This window comes from Anolis carolinensis, chromosome 6 (genome assembly GCF_035594765.1).
Source record: "Anolis carolinensis isolate JA03-04 chromosome 6, rAnoCar3.1.pri, whole genome shotgun sequence".
In the NCBI taxonomy this organism is placed as follows: Eukaryota; Metazoa; Chordata; class Lepidosauria; order Squamata; family Dactyloidae; genus Anolis; species Anolis carolinensis.
In genome coordinates, this window is record NC_085846.1 from 82,641,527 (window position 1) to 82,658,416 (window position 16,890).

The 16,890-nt window shown below is 38.8% G+C and overlaps 1 protein-coding gene across 1 annotated transcript in view; it reads right to left on the reverse strand.

Moving 5' to 3' along the window:
• Window positions 1-14,452, reverse strand: part of snx10 (sorting nexin 10) — a 40,950-nt gene extending 26,498 nt beyond the window's left edge. Inside the window, exons 1-2 of the mRNA XM_003222154.3 lie at window positions 14,300-14,452; window positions 2,558-2,606 (exon numbers count right to left, since the gene is read on the reverse strand). Coding sequence (XP_003222202.1) covers window positions 2,558-2,581 — 24 coding nt within the window. The 5' untranslated portion in view covers window positions 2,582-2,606; window positions 14,300-14,452. The remainder of the gene's footprint in view (window positions 1-2,557; window positions 2,607-14,299) is intronic.
• Window positions 14,453-16,890: the final 2,438 nt, after the last annotated feature.

Consider the following 16,890-nt stretch of genomic DNA (forward strand, 5'->3'; position numbering starts at 1 on the left):
ACTCATGTCAAATTGTCTAGTGTTATCTTCATAAAGCAGGGCTGAAAAGGCAGAAATAGAGTTGGCAACATGCATACTATATTTATGCCGGTTGTTGTTTTTTTTCCTTTTTATCAGTCCTTTTAGAGAACAAGTTTGTTTTTTTTCCACCTTATTTTATTTTTTAGTTAGAGTACATAATTTTCCTCAGGAATGAAACAAAGCTTAGAATATTTTTTAGACATGAATGCGGTTCATTCACTCTACAAATACTGTGGATTATTTCTCTGAATTACAAAAGTTTAATAAGGAACAATATGTTCCTATGATGAGAAGACTGATCCAGTACAACTGTGCAGAGGTAAATGAGTTTGTTATGATTGTGTGCCTTCAAGCCATTTCTGACCTACAGCAACCCAAAAGTTAACCTAACACGGGGTTTTCTTAGCAAGATTTGTTCAGAAGATGTTTGTTGTACAAAGATCAGATAGTGAATCAAAGGTAGTCCTGTTGTAAGGCCGCCTTGAGTCCCCTCCGGGGTTGAGGAAGGAGGGATATAAGTATGGTAAATAAAGAAATAAAGAAATAATAGTGCATTCTCAATCAGAAATATCTGGAATATCTCTAAACAATATGGAGAACCAAATAATCCCGAAAGTGTGGTCTACAAAGTTCATATCTTCCATGGAGGAGTCAATGGTCTCCAACCTAATCCTTTCAATTTTCAGTTTCTAATACCCCTGCTGCTCTCCAGTCCTCTTCTTCCTCTTGAGATCGCCCTCTGCAATGAATAATGAAGCAAAAAAGCTAGACCAGTTGTCGCAATTTAAGACACAAGTGAAGACCTATTTCTTCCGGCAGGCCTACCCCAGACAGTTTTAATGATGAATTTCAAACTTCCAAGTTACGTCTAATTTATGTTTATGTATTTTAATGTATATTTTGTGGAAATATGTTTTAATATTATCTGTGTGTTCTACGGAGTATTTTTAAATGATTATGTGTTTTAGCAATTTTGTAACCTGCCTAGAGCTGTAAGGAGACAAAGGAAAAAATATAATAATAATAATAATAATAATAATAATAATAATAATAATTAAATGGGGTTGTCAAAGATGTCAAGCATCACATTGAGAGGTATTTATCACTCAAAGCAGATCATGAAAAAGTTACTCTGAAGGATTAGAAACTTTAGGATTTCACAATTAATATGGCAGCATAAAAAAGGGTGGTTGAAGGAAAAGAATCATAGGACCAACAGAGCCAACAAGCACTCGCTGTCTCTCTCAGAATGGCACTTTCATGCTCAATATTTAAGCTGAAAACTTAACATAATGCTACTGCTCTTCTCAACATCCAGAACTGTAGTGTGTCTACCAGCACAATGCTAAGATTACTGTTGATACCCAAAATGTAAATCACCCTTGCACTCCAAATTGTACTATACGTCAGGTCTAGAAGCCACCTTAATTTCCTGTAAAGCCTGATGCTATTCCAAGGGCACTACAGGAAATTAAAATGGTCAGGCCAAGCTATCAGGTACTACCACATTTCAGTGGCAGCTGGTAGCTTCCATGTAACTGAAGTGGAAGGTTTTTAATCCAGGTTTTAAAAGAGATTTCCAGTGTGTTGGACCCTATTCTTCCATTCCTTCACTTGTGATTGCTCCTTTAAAGCTAAGTAAAGCATGGAATGGATTCACTAAACCACCGACACAACAGCCAAAGATCGTCATAGCTTTGTTCTTTGCCATCAAAGCTCACAAAGGAAAAAAAAAAAGGTGACCACCATAATGTATTTTGGCCCTGTCTACACAGCCATATAATGCAGTATGGAGCTGCATTCTATGGTCAGTACAGACTCATATAATGCAGTTTAACTGAATTGAATGGCATTATATGAGGCTACATGAGTTCCAAACTGCATTATATGGCAGTGTAGATGGGGCCTTTGCCTAGAAAGCTTGAGTTAACCCTATATGGAACCATGCAAACAATTTTAGAAGAAGACTTCATTTTAAGAATATGCTTGTTTTCAACTACTAAAGCAGAAACGGCCTTTCATATGTTGCTGAACTGCAATTTTCAACTACCCCAGCTAACGTAGGTAATGTTAAGAGTTATAGTCCACCAGGATCTAGACTGGAAGACTGCACTTTGCCCATTTTGCACTGAAATGAATAGAACATGTCAGTGGAATTTCCGTGCGTGATGACCCCAATTGCAAAAGCTGCCTAGCTCTTCATTTTCCACCTTTTACACACAGAGACACATATCATTACAACATAACTGTTGGAGGAAATCTATATTTGTCATCTCATCTTTGCAACAGTTACACAATCCCTTTTTAAGTTCTAAAATACTGCCAAGTGTATCCACACAAATCCCTTAAACTACATAGTTCACTCAGCCAGTTGGTGATATATAGTTCTATGCAATATGATTGACAGAATACCTGACTCAGTACAGAAGTATGTTCATTTTAATAATTTCTCCTTTCAATAATGTGAAACCAGCTTCCTGGTTGGTTACACAAACAGAAGTTTCACACATTTTTAAGAGTCATTTTATAATCTTACCTGTTCTTCATACTTTGGTGCCATCTTTCAAGCTGCATGTGGAGCCAATCTAAAAACACAAACGTAATGAAAACCAAATAAATAAAATTGAAAGGACATCAATTTTAGCTAAAGGTGAGACAGAGTTCCAGTTCAACAACAACATAATCTCAACCCCTATTAGATGAGTAACTTTGTGTGAGTCCATGGGCTCTTTCGAGATCATACAAAATTAAAAATAATTCAGAAGTTTTTGAAAGGTGGTTACTATAAATACGCATATGAAAACTGATATGCATATGATCTTTAGAAATAAGATTATTAAAAGTGTTGAGAAAGGAATTTCTAACAGTTAAAAAACATAGTACACATTAATATGCATTGCAAAAGAACAAAGTGTGGGAATTTCCCATAAACGCTTGAATAGTCTTGGATTGAGGGAAATCAAGTGGAACCTAGATATAGACAAAGACAATTCTCCAAACCTATTGTGTGTCTATTTGTTTCTCTGGCATACAGTTCTGAAATGAGTCATTCCATGAAAATGAGTTGTTCCTGAACTACACATAGCATGAACTATTCACTGTGGAACTCACATGTAACATTAAGCAAGACGGACATATTTATTGGAGCAGTAGCTGGGCAGGAGGAAGACCTGTACCATGCCATATTGTCTTTGCAAAGGACATCACATAATAACAGGTATCTGTCAAACAACATGAAAATAACAGCAAAATACTGTTTTTTAATTATTATTTTATGACTAAAACCCAGACTAGTTTTCATTATGTTAATGTGCTGTTAAGGAACCTCTTTGCTGCTTCTACGCCATATGTTGAAATGTGAGGTAGAACCATTTCCTAACCATTTCTTGAATTCTGTAATAAAAAAACTGAATTTACCCCACAAATGCCAAAAGAATCTCAACTCAGACTATCATTCCGTTACCTTGCCTGTTCAGGCTTATTCTGACCCCTTCCAAATATCTGTTTTTGCTTATTCTAAGAAATAAGAAAGTAAAGACCTAACTTTAAATATATATATAATCAAAATAGTAAGTATTGCTGAACTTCAGAGCTATCAGTCCCTTTTTTTAAAGAAGGGCTAACACTCCCTTTTAAAGTACCTGTCCAAGCTTTGAGCATAAATAATCAGATAATCAGTGGTCTACAAAGCTCATTCCCAAAGGGACACCTGGAACTGATGAGGGCAATTTCTTACAACTTATATGGTATATTATCTATGAGTGAACACTAGAAAGAACTTTGCCCTCTTCTCTCAGGCAAGTAAGAGTAGGGGGGTGGACCACGTGGGGCTGGAATTATAGAATTACATTGGAGAACTTAGAGTTTAAGGGAGAGTATATATCCGGCATTGGTAGATCCTCCAGCATGGGTCTATGGTGAACATCCAGTAAATGTTGACTATAGAATCACACTGGAGGACATCGAGATTCCTAGAAAAGGTGTTCATTCAGGTATAATAAAAATAAGGTGTTTTTTTATTTGTGGCTTTTCCATTTTTTGTGGGGTCTTGCACCCCTAATGCCAGCAAATGTGGAAGGTTGCCTGTAATTTGCCAGCTCACCATGTAGAAAATGCCTTCTTCCCTAAAGAAATATAAAGAACGGACTAGAAATATAAAGGAAAGCTAGAAAATTGTACCCCAAGCCATTGCCACATTGACTAATACCTAAAAACGCTGCATTTCCAAAAAAAAAAAAAAAAAGATAATATCTGAATGTGTTTCACTTTTGCATTTCAGCTCTGTGAAAGACAGTATGGCACAACTCTGGAAGGCCAGGATTCAAATGCCTGCTCAGCCATGAAAACTCACTGAATGTCCTTGGGTAAGTCACACTATCTCAGGCCCCATCTACACTGCCATACAATCCAGTTTCTGAATCTAGATTATCTGCTTTGGACTAAGTTATATGGCATTGTAGATTCATATAATCCAATTCAAAGCAGATAATCTGGATTCAGAAAATGGATTATATGGCAGTGCAGATCCAGATCCAGACTTAGTCCCAGAGGAAGGGAGAGGCAAATGTCAAATACATCTTGCCAAGTCACAATAAATCTGAGATGGTTCTAGAAACAGAAAGTTGGTCTCTAGAGTGATCACAATTAATCACAGATACCACAAAACAAAATTACTACTTCCACAGTTCACATAGATTCATTTCAATGCCAACACATGACCTACATTGTACAACGTACATCCATTACAGAAACTGAAAGAACAATACTTGTAAGACTTCAGATCAAAATCAAGTAAATTGATTTCTAGAGGGACAGTCAATCCATTGAGGTTCTCGTGTTTATTCCAGATTACACTCCCATTTTTTGAAAAACCAGGATATTCCACATCTAACACTAAACCTTTAGATATTTCTCTAGCCCCTGGTTATGCAGCAGGTTAAACCGCTGAACTGCTGAACTTGTTGACCAAAACGTCGGTGGTTTGAATCCAGGGAGTGGGGTGAGCTCCCACTGTTAGCCCCAGCTTCTGCCAATCTAGCAGTTCAAAAGCATGCAAATGTTGAGTAGATCAATAGGTACCACTCTGATGTGAAGGTAACGGCACTCCATGTAGCCATTCCGGCCACATGACCTTGGAGGTGTCTACGGACAATGCCGGCTCTTCGGCTTAGAAATGGAGATCACCAACCCCCAGAGTTGGACACTACTAGACCAAATGTCAGGGGGGAACCTTTATCTTACCTACTAAATCTACTTCAAACATTTAACAAGTTCCATATTTCCAAATCCAATAAGATAAAAGCATTCCCTTCCAGAGCCTGAAAAGTTACTTGTGAGAAGAAATCAAATTGACTTACATTTTTTAGAGTTTGAAAAGCAAACTTTCTCATTACAATATTGTCTCATTACTCTTCTTTTAATTTTCCCATTACATTTGAAGTAAGCTAAGGGATTCATGTGGCCTAAACACACTAAAGGTACCAGATCCCATCTGTTCTTGGAAGCTATGCAGGGTCATCTGTGGTTAATACTTTGATAGGAGACCACCAATTAATATAAGTTGCTATAACTATATTTCAGAGGAAGGAACAGGCAAAACCACTTCATTCTTTACCTTTAAAAACACTATGAAATTAATGGGGTAGTCCTAAATTAACAAGAAATTTGAAGGCAGGCAGACACAGATTTGTAACTTAATGGCATAAAACCGGAAATATTCCCACGAAGATGACTCTGAAACTCCTTAAAAAACTTTACTTGACACACCAAAAATACCTTCTATACCACTCATGGCATTAGTTTTGAAATTTCAATTCATTATGCCCTGGTCATCCTACAAAACAACTTGTTGGTTCTCAACTCTGCCTCTTCAGATCACATGCCAAGTTGGGATCATTACTGGCACATGCAACTTGGGGATGGAGCTAGTCCTACACATTGCTGAAGAATCTTCATGTGGTGAGAAGTAAATGCCAGTAAATGGCCACATGAATTTCACTCTGAACAGAACAAATTGTGAAGGACCTCTAGGAAGAACATACAGATATATAGTTGTTTGGCCACATAGCTCTCATTTTCAAGAAAACATGGAAGATTGTGTATATTTCTTCCTTTAGGACTCATTTTGACCCAAGTTTAAAATCAGGAAGTGTAAATGTTAAAATGTTGCCCTGGCAAAGTCTGACAACATTTTCAAAGGATGTAACTTTGAACAGTGTTGCAATTGTCTTATTGATGAGCACATAAGTAACCAGGGAGTTCCTTTCCATGAGAAATTTGCTTTGTTCTGAACGTGCAGTTTAAACACTGAAGTGCTGTTTCTAAAGTTACACAGCAATCTGAGCATACAATGCTATCTTACCATTACATCAGAGAAGCAGCCCATTTAGCTCAACATTATTGACACAGACCACAGGCCATTTCTCCAGATAGGAGTCTTTCCCTGGAAATGCTGACATTTTAGAAAAACCGAGTTACAATCATTGGTAAAAAGCACAAGCTCTTGGCTAAAGACTTCTGACGTGTTCCTTGCTGTAGCAGGCTTAATTTATTTACTCGGTAACTAGCTTCTAGGGGATTAAGCACATCGAGCAGCTCAGAAATTGAAGTAAGTAATGTAAGCAGAATGGTTAGGCTTTTCAGGGCCATCCATATTTAATATTTCATGTTTTGGACCATTTAGTTATGAATTTTGGGGGATGTGTCTATCAATGCCTTCAAGTTGGCTGAATAATAATAATAATAATAATAATAATAATAATAATAATAATAATAATAATAATAATAATACCTGTCTCTCCTTATGGCAGGGCACATGATGCCCCATTAATTTTACAGAGGTTTCTTAGGCAAGGAACACTCAGGTGGTTTTGCCAGGTCCTTTCTCTGAAATACAGTCAATCTTCACCATTAGCTGGACCTAGCTGCACAGGAACCCAGAAAAGTAGGAAAACTGCAAATAAAAAATTATGCTTTTATCTGAGAGAACATCTCTCTAAGAATTTCTATGTCCTCCAGAATCTCTATGTATTGTAAACCTCAGAGATTTACCATACAATCACACTGGACGACCTACAAATGCCTAGAGAAGAGCTCGCTCCAAGAATCTCTAGGTCCTCCAGCATGACTTTATAATGGAAGTTGAACATAAAGTCATGCTGGATGACCTAGAGAGTCCTACAAAGAATATATTACATAATCAAATCCACAAATAATCAAATCTACTAAAATGAAATCCACAGGTTTGGAAGCTTGACTGTATAGCATTACAGCACCAAATATTCATTGGCAGCCTGCCATCCAGGGCTGACCTTGCTTAGTCTTCCAGGATAAGACAGGTTCTGGACCTTTTACATATGCTTCTTGTTGTTCTGTCTTGCCAAGCTTTCAATGACAGAATATCTGCATATATTAATGATATACTAATATCCAAAATAACTAATAGCTAATACCTCAACAAAAAAAATCTCAGGGAAGATAGCTTTTCAACATGTTTTGATAATGTTTTAGAACCTCCGTCATAATAAAATCATGGTTGATGAATTATCCATTTCTCAATATATGACACTCATCTCATGGCAGAAGAACAAAAGGATGACCTAATTCAATATCATAAATTCATGTGACAAAGTACAATTAGCATTTATACATTCCTACAGTAATTACCCATGCAAAACATAATCGTTGTCACTGGGCATACACAAAATAATTGGCTTAAGGAGTGAGAACCCTGAGGTGAAAGGAATTAGAAAAGGGAGACAGGATATCACCACACAGAAGACAGTCATGTTACTGGGGTTTTTTTTAAAAAGTTACTTAGCCTTCTAGTAAATGGGATGGTTACTTAATGTAGTTTCTTGTTTTTCTGCTTCTTAATGTGAAAATATAGAAGAAAGAAAATGTATTTCATGAGCATGAAATAGTAGGGAAAATACAATTAACTTTTGTGGTTTTGATTATACATAGATTTGATTAAAATATTATCTCTGGCAATCTCTAGGTAGACTTTGGCCATAGAGTCAACTCTCTAAGGAGAATACCTCTCTAAAAATTTCTAGGTCTTCCAGTGAGATGATATGGTCCATTTCTGGTGGAAGTTGACTATAAATATGTGCTAGAGGAAAGATTCCCAAGAAGATGTTCTCTCAGGTTAAAAAAGGGGGAGGGGGTTAATTCACCTTTTCCCCTTTTCATAGGGTCCTGCACACCTAACCTCAGCAAATGTAAAGGGCCAACTGTATTTCCTTTGATTTTCAAAAGATCCATTAATTGTGCATTCCTGTACAGGAGCGGGTTGGACTAGATGGCCCTTACAGTATTTTCTAACTATATGATGCCATAAGGAAAATCATGGTGTTGGGTACCAAGGTGCACAGACACACACATACACACATTTTCATTTTAACACCAGAACACAGCAGATGACAACACCTAGGAACACATCACCCTCAGCCAGCAAGGTTATTTATTTTGGTGTCTTGTTTTTCTGGGCTATGATTTGTCTTGATCCATGTTAGTCACAAAAACAGTTGGGCCAATGAAGATCAAAAACTTGATTTGCTATTGAATGGAAATTAGATTCCTACTGATTTCTGAATACTTTCCTGGCTGTAAAAGAGCTAAAGAAATTTCACATAAAGTGTATTGCTATCTTGTGATTCCCATGTTTCACTGCACACACAAGTGTAATGCTTCAATGAGCAATGCCTTTTGTAGCACAGATCAGCCCAACTGGACTGTCAGAAATGCCTTACTTCAAGTAAAGCAGTCACAGTACAGTCCTGACTATCTCATATCGTGAGACATGCTGTTTGGAGAAGATGGAATCAGTAGCCCAGGACATTTGGGGGGCCTGGGTTAACAAGGGTTGATTTTAAAGGAGAAACATTCCCAAAGCAATGATTACACACCCACCTTAAACAACAGATATTGGCAATCTGTAATTCCCAGTTGCACAAATTGGAAGTAGAATTGAAGACAGCCTTACAATTGGGAATGTATAACCCATTTTACAACTTCCATATACCTTCACTACTGGTTGTACTGGCTAGGAATGATGGAAGCTGAGGTTCAACAATATCCCCTGCCCCTGGTAAATAATGATAATTACCGTATATACTCGAGAATAAGCCAACCCGAATATAAGCCGAGGCACCTAATTTTACCACAAAAAAACTAGGAAAACATTGACTCCAGTATAAGCCGAGGGTGGTAAATTTCAGAAATAAAAATAGATACCAATAAAATTACATTAATTGAGGCATCAGTAGGTTAAACGTTTTTGAATATTTACATAAAGCTCAAATTTAAGATAAGACTGCCCAACTCTGATCAAATCATTATTCTCATCTTCTTCAATGTAAATGTGCTTATGTATCCTTTTAATAATAATAGAGTAAAATAATACATGTAATAATAATAATAATAATAATAATAAGTACAGGAAAATAATACAAGTAATAATAAATAGAGTAAAATAATACATGTATTATTATTAATAATAGAGTAAAATAAATGTAATAGTAGCAACAGTAATAGAGAAAAATAATAAATGTAATAATACCAATATAAGCCAACCAGGACCCTCACCCGAGTATAAGCCGAGGGGGGCTTTTTCAGTCTTAAAAAAGGGGCTGAAAAACTAGGCTTATACTTGAGTATATACAGTATATGAGATGCACCAAGGCTTCAGCTGACATACTTGGAACTTTGAATTGTTTCCTGTGGTCAGTGAGTAAATAATTTGTCTTGTTGACTGTGTTTCTTTGATGTGCCCCGCCCGTCACACAGAGCCTTGTATAATCCAAGAAGTCCAGCATGGCCTCTGAACCGTGAATACCATGGCTCTATTCATTAATGTATTGTTATGCACTTTCAAATTCACTCCAACATATCATTGGATTGTCTTGACAAGATCTATTCAGAGAATATCTGCATTGCCTTCCACTTCAGGTGAGAGAGTGTGACATGCCCAAGTTATCCCAATGGACTTACATAGCTGAGCCATAAACCCCGTGTCCTACTCCAGCACTGAAACCACTACACTACACTGGCTCTTCTACTCAAGTATATTGTTCTACAAAAAGAAATGCAAGTTTTAATATTAAACAAAAAGCTCTCAGGAAATCTGAGAGTAGGAGATTGACTGAATTCTGTACTATGCAGCCTAAAAGGCATAATTTATATTCAGCAATAATTAAGGAATTCATCTGGAGTAATCATTTTCTAAGCAAAAAACACACCCAATAATACAGCATGTTAATACTGTGCTGAAAGCAAGAGTTTATTCTAAGCTTTTTTTTCCCCCTCCCTGCTGTCCAAGAAAACAAAGGTCTAGTACTGAGAAGATGTTTAACCTTAATCTACCAAACACCATGAGTTATTTTTCTGTGGTGGATCTCATGTGGTCTTAGAAAGTAAGCAGGCTCAACTCTAGTTATTACTTAGAGGGGGGTTAGTTAATCAATACCAGGTGATATAGACTATATTTCAGAAGAAGGATCTGGTAAAACTACCTCTGAGTATTCACTTTTTATGAAATTCATGGTGTTGCCATAAGTCAACAAGCAACTTGAAGGCACACACACACACACACACACACACACATTATTCTAATGGGCCATGCTAACTGTGATCATGCTGAAACATCACCACAATAACATACCTTTCAGATAATCTAATAATAATAATAATAATAATAATAATAATAATAATAATAATAATAATAATAATATCAATTTCTTTCCTTTTTCTCATCTACTTGTTTTCAAATATACCCTTATTTCCTATTAAGGTCCCTACTGTCAACTGTCAAAAATCTTGTTTTCTACTGCATCTAGTGCGTACTGCTGCACATTAGAATAATGCCTGCAAGAACCAAAGATCATAAGCTAGCAGGATCAATAGGACTACAACTCCACGATGGCTTGGAATGATAGGAAATGTGTTCTTACTTATCTGGAGGGCATCAGGCTTGAAAAAGCTGGTATGAACTTTAAAAGAAAGAGAACACTAAGCTATTTTAAAGCACTAAAGAGCCATGGGAACAAGACATCTCTCTACCACTAATAACTGTTCCACTATGCTCAGAGATCTTCAGATTTTTCATGTATCTTATTAATTCTAACCAATTATTCAGATAGGAATTGGCCTGGCAGAAGCAGTATGGGGGGAAAGTTATATGACTCTGTGATACGGGCCGCAAAAAAGGAAGCATGACTTGCTGGAACAACAGGCAAGCTAAATTAGAATATTTAAGAGAAAAAAATGTACAACATAACAAACAATGGAAAATTAAGTTCTACTTTTCGGAGACCGTATAGTCATGAAGAAAGAGAAGAATGGGGAAGCAGCATACAATTTACAAACTAGTCAATGTCTTAAAACTCAGGCACACTTCATTCCCATGATGCATTTGTATTTGTTTTTTTAAAAATATTGCCAATCAATATAGATATGACATTTTGAGATTTAGGAATGTAACATTGAATCAGACAGCCCTATTTTGCCCAACCAATGCATTACAGCATACTTCTCTTTACGGATAAGATCTTTCCTTTTGGGGAAAGGTTATCAGGCAAATTTGTTGTGTGTTGCAGCAACCTTTGAATTTTTCTGACTCATATATGCTCTCAAACTATTTGCACACACACTAGACATTAAGCTCTTAGTCAACAGAAATAAGTTCTCCATGCCCTTTCAGAAACTGAAAAAGGCATGTGGCAGCATTGGAAGGACAAGTATCCATCCACCTTCTGTTAAAACCAGTGAATATAAAGAACCTTTGAACTCTTTCAGCATTAGAACATAAGGCATATAAAGCCAACTTTGCTTGGATGCATTTTTAAATTTGCGTAGATGGGTTTGTAATGCATATTTCATTATTTTTTGGCTTATTTTAATGAATTCATTTTACACTTTCTATTTTTTTCTTTCTCCTTTTCTTTTTTCAATATGATTTTTGCACGATAAAATAAACATGTTCAAAACAAGCTTGTACACTCAGACACAACTACCCTGTTGCACAAGACATTAACACTGCTTTGCTTAATGCTTTACCTTTGGACAATCCCTTACATCCGCACACAGAACTTTAGCATCACTTATTGCTAGTTTCTAAACTCTGTCCAACCAGTAGTACAATTCAGACTGTCTACAATGAATATGTGTATAAATGCATCTCTGCTCTAAAATTAATGCAGTTTGATACCACTGTGATAGCTCAATGCTATAGAATCATGGTAGTTGTGATTTGAGGCACCAGAGCTCTTTGCCAGAGAAGGCTAAAGACCTTGTAAAACTACAACTGCCAGATCCCATAACATTGAGCCATGGCAGTTAAAGTGGAGTCAAATTCCATTAATTCAAAAGTAGAGATGCACCCTAGGACAGAGAAAGAGAATGTGTGGCCCTCCATATGTTTTCTACCTGAAAGAGGAGATACAAGTACTATCTTTAAGATATCTAAAGGATGTAATGTTGAGGATAGAGGAAGCTTGCTTTCGACTGCGCCAAAGACTAGGCCTGAACCAATGGATTCAATTTACAGGAACAGAAAATTTGCCAAACTTTAGGTGAACTTCCTGATAAGAGTGAATCAGCAGTGGAATGGACAAGTTTGGGGGTAATTTTTTTATTGTGTCAGAAGCGAATTGAGAGAAGTCGTTTCTGGTGTGAGAGAATCGGCCGTCTTCAAAGATGCTGCCCGTGGGACGCCTCGGATATATTACCATCCTGCGGAGGGCTTCTCTCATGTCCCCGCATGGGAAGCTAGGGGTGACAGACAGGAGCTTATCCCGTCTCGCGGATTTGAACTGCCAACCTTCAAGTCAGCAGTTCAGCTGGCACAAGGGTTTAACCTATTGCACCACTGCGGCTCCTTTGGGTAGCGATGGATGTCCTCCATTAAAAATCACTAACCAGAGATTGAATTGTCATCTTTATGAACATTATTTGCATTGGGGGGGGGGGGGGGCTGGAATAGAATACCCTCAGAATCCTTTCTATCTTCATGATTCTACAACTCTGATCATTCCTTCCTACCAGCTTATACTAAAATGGAATTCTTACTTATTGATTTTAATGCTTGGATGTGCTATCGCTATTGCTGTAGTGTTACAAACTCTTTAGCTTTCTCTGCGCAAAAGTGCTGGTGCTTCACCAAACTACAAGACCCATGATTCCATCACACGGAGTCATGACAGTTAAAGTGGTGTCAATGCATTACTTGTATATACTTCTATCTCTTCCCAGGCATATTTGGCTGAAAGAAAAAATACAGTTGTTCCTCATTGACTGCTCCCAGGCTGTGGAAATCTCTCACTACAAAGGCAAGGATGGCTAATGCCTTGCTGTCATTCTCCAGGCAAGTGGAGATTTTCCTAGTCCATCAGGTTTTTAGGAATGGAGCCCCTGGTGGTGCAGCAGATTGAACTTGCTGACCAAAAAGGTGGGCTGTTTGTATCAAGGGAGCAAGGTGAGCTCCCACTGTTAGCCCCAGCTTCTACCAACCTAGCAGTTCAAAAGCATGCAAATGTGAGTAGATCAATAGGTACTGCTCCAGCAGGAATGTAATGGCGCTCCATGTAGTCATGCTGGCCACATGATGCATGGCTATGTTCCAGAAGCATTCTCTCCTGACGTTTCACCCACATCTATGCCAGCCATCCTCAGAGGTTGTGAGGTATATACCTCACAACCTCTGAGGATGCCTGCCATAGATGTGGGCGAAACGTCAGGAGATAATGCTTCTCGAACCCTTCTCTGCCAAAGTGTGCCGTTTCCTCACCGAACTACAACACCCAGGATTTCATCACTTTGGGCCATGGCAGTGAAAGAGATATCAAACCATTCATTCCGAGATGTAGATACACTGCATGACACACCAGCCAAGTGCCTTGTTTTGTTCTGCTTTTAAAGAGCCTCAATCTCCTTCCCTGAAGAGGAGTGATAATAGTCTCATATTCTCTTGTAGTACCCTTTCCAACTGTTTTAGGCAAACGGTTGTAAACAAGATCCTTTCCAAAGCAATGACAGCATCTACGTCAGGCATGGGCGAACTTGGGGCCTTCCCTTCAGGTGTTTTGGACTTCAACTCCCAGCATTCCTCACAGCCTCAGGCCCCTTCCTTTTCCCCCTCAGCCGCGGCTGAGGGGGAAAAGGAAGGGGCCTGAGGCTGTGAGGAATGCTGGGAGTTGAAGTCCAAAACACCTGAAGAGAAAGAAGGCCCCAAGTTTGCCCATGCCTCATCTACACTGTAAAGACTACCGGTAGTGCTTACCTTCTTGTTGATGTTGCTGCCACTCTTCTCCCGCGATCTGGGCTCCGATGCCGCGGGAAATGAAGCCAAGCCGGCTGAGCGGCGGCGGGCATATGGACCAAGGCTCCGCAGCCTCGTGACTCCCGGCGAGGCGGAGGAAAAAGGGGAGGAGCCTCCGCCGCCGAGGAAGCGCCGTCATTCGGCACGTTGGCGGCTGAAAGGAGGCGCTGGAAGATTAAAGAAGGTGCAGAGAGGAGCCGGTGGCTTCTCCAAAGGGCAAGGAAAGTGTGTGTGTATATTTATTCCAATGCAAGGTAAAATATCCATACACACACATATTTATACATACATACACCTATATCTATATCTATGTGGCTATTGGAAATAACTAATGAATCAACCCAGTTGGGGGATATACTGGAAGTAACAGTTTGTGCTCCTATTTGCGTGGGTTATTATGCCTCCAGTCTTTAGCCCAAACCTTAAGGGAGCTGGGTTGCTGTGAATTTTCCCAGCGATGTGGTTGTTATAATCCAGAAACTTCATTTTTGTGGCTGCCACAAACTATGTTGAATTGGTTGAGACTCTGTGAGGGATTAACTGAAAAACTATATTAAAATATGTTGTCAAAAGCTTTCATAGCCAGAATCACTGGGCTGCTGTGAGTTTTCCGGCCTACATGGCCGTGTTCCAGAAGCATTCTCTCCTGACGTTTCGCCCACACCTATGGCAGGCACCCGCAGAGTTTGTGAGGTCTGTTGGAAACTAGGCAAGAGGGGTTTATATATCTGTGGAAGGTCCAGGGTGGGAGAAAGAACTCTTGCCAGTGTGGAGGCCAGTGTGAATGTTGCAATTAATCACCTTGATTAGCACTGAAAAGCCTTGCAGCTTCAAAGCCTGGCTGATTCCTGCCTGGGGGAATCCTTTGTTAGGAGGTGTTAGCTGGCCCTGATTGTTTCATGCCTGAAATTCTCAATTTCAGAATGTTATTCTTTATTTATTGTCCTGATTTTAGAGTTTTTAAATACTGGTAGTCAGATTTTGTTCATTTTCATAGTTTCCTTCTTTCTGCTGAAATTGTCCACATGCTTGTGGATTTCAACAGCTTCTCTGTGCCATCCGACATGGTGGTTGTTAGAATGGTCCAGCATTTCTGTGTTCTCAAATAATATGCTGTATCCAGGTTGGTTCATCAACTGCTCTGCTATGGCTGACTCCTCTGGTTGAATTAGTCTGCTGTGTCTTTCATATTCCTTGATTCGTGTCAGGAGAGAATGCTTCTGGACATGGTCGTACAGCCCGGAAAACTTACAGCAACTCAGTGATTCAGCCATGAAAGTCTGTGACAACACTCAAGGGAGCTGTCCAAGCTGCTGAACTTACTTGGAAGTCAGCATTCAGCACCATGGATAGCTAACGTAATGCTCAGACACTGTGCTACTGAGGCCTCTTCTACATAAAAAATCCAGATTGTCAGTTTTGAACTGGATTATATAGCAGTGCTGATAATGTGGAAGGGGTCAGTTATCAGGGTGCTCTGGTTCAAAACTAAAAAAATTTTATTTACCGCATTTCTAGCCCACCTTCCTCCACCCTGAAGGGCACTCAAGGCAGCTTACACAGGCACTTGTTCAATGCCTACAGAACACATATCAGACATACATTTAAAATATAAGAAACTTAAAATTCATACAATAATATTAAAAACCTGACGATCAATTAAAATCATGCTGTCCAAAAATCATAGTGTAAAGCCATTCCATGGTCACTGCATGAATTGTACATCTATTATTGCACTACATTCTTATCCAAAAGCTTGATCCCAGAGCCAGGACTTCACTTTCCTTCTGAAGGCTAGGAGGGAGAGGGACGATAAAAGTTTGGTTTATTTCTATTTAGGCTTAGAGCCTAAATACACCTAAGTTAACCAATCCTGTCTTAGCTTGGTAAGCTAAGCAGGGCTGGCTCTAGTGACTACCTAGGTGGGAAACCACCAACAAGTGCCAGGTTCTGTAGAGTATATTTCAGAGGAAGGAACTGGCAAAACCACCTCTGAGTATTCCTTGACTAATAAATGCTATGTAATTCATGGGTTACCATAAGTTGACAGGCAATGTGAAGACGGGTGCCCACACAGTGCTAAACCTAGACCTGAGCTGGGGAGTAGAGAATAAAAGTAACAGAGGGGACCCATTCTCCTGTAGTTTGGAGTATAGCAGGCTGACATTTCCACCAATACTCTCTAATTGGACCTCTGTTGCAACAACCAGAAGCAAGATCCTTGTTACAATTCTGCTTTCTACCATAAATTACTTACATGGGTGGTGGAAACGCCAGCTTGCTGCAGCCAGATCAACAGGAGAACTGATCTTCATCACTTGCAGTTGCTGCTGCTGTCTGGTTAAGGCAAGGCTGAGGAAAATTTACAATCCCTATGTTGGAGATAGCAACCTTCTCAAGTCTCCTCTATTTAATGTTTTGTCTGTTTTATAATGTGTTGGTTTATTTCCTGAAGTATATGTCTTATTTGGTGTGCAGTTTTCTTAGCTCTATGTACTTAAGGCAGTAGGAAGGGCTGCAGACCATGTGACTGTTTAGAATGCAGTTTTAAA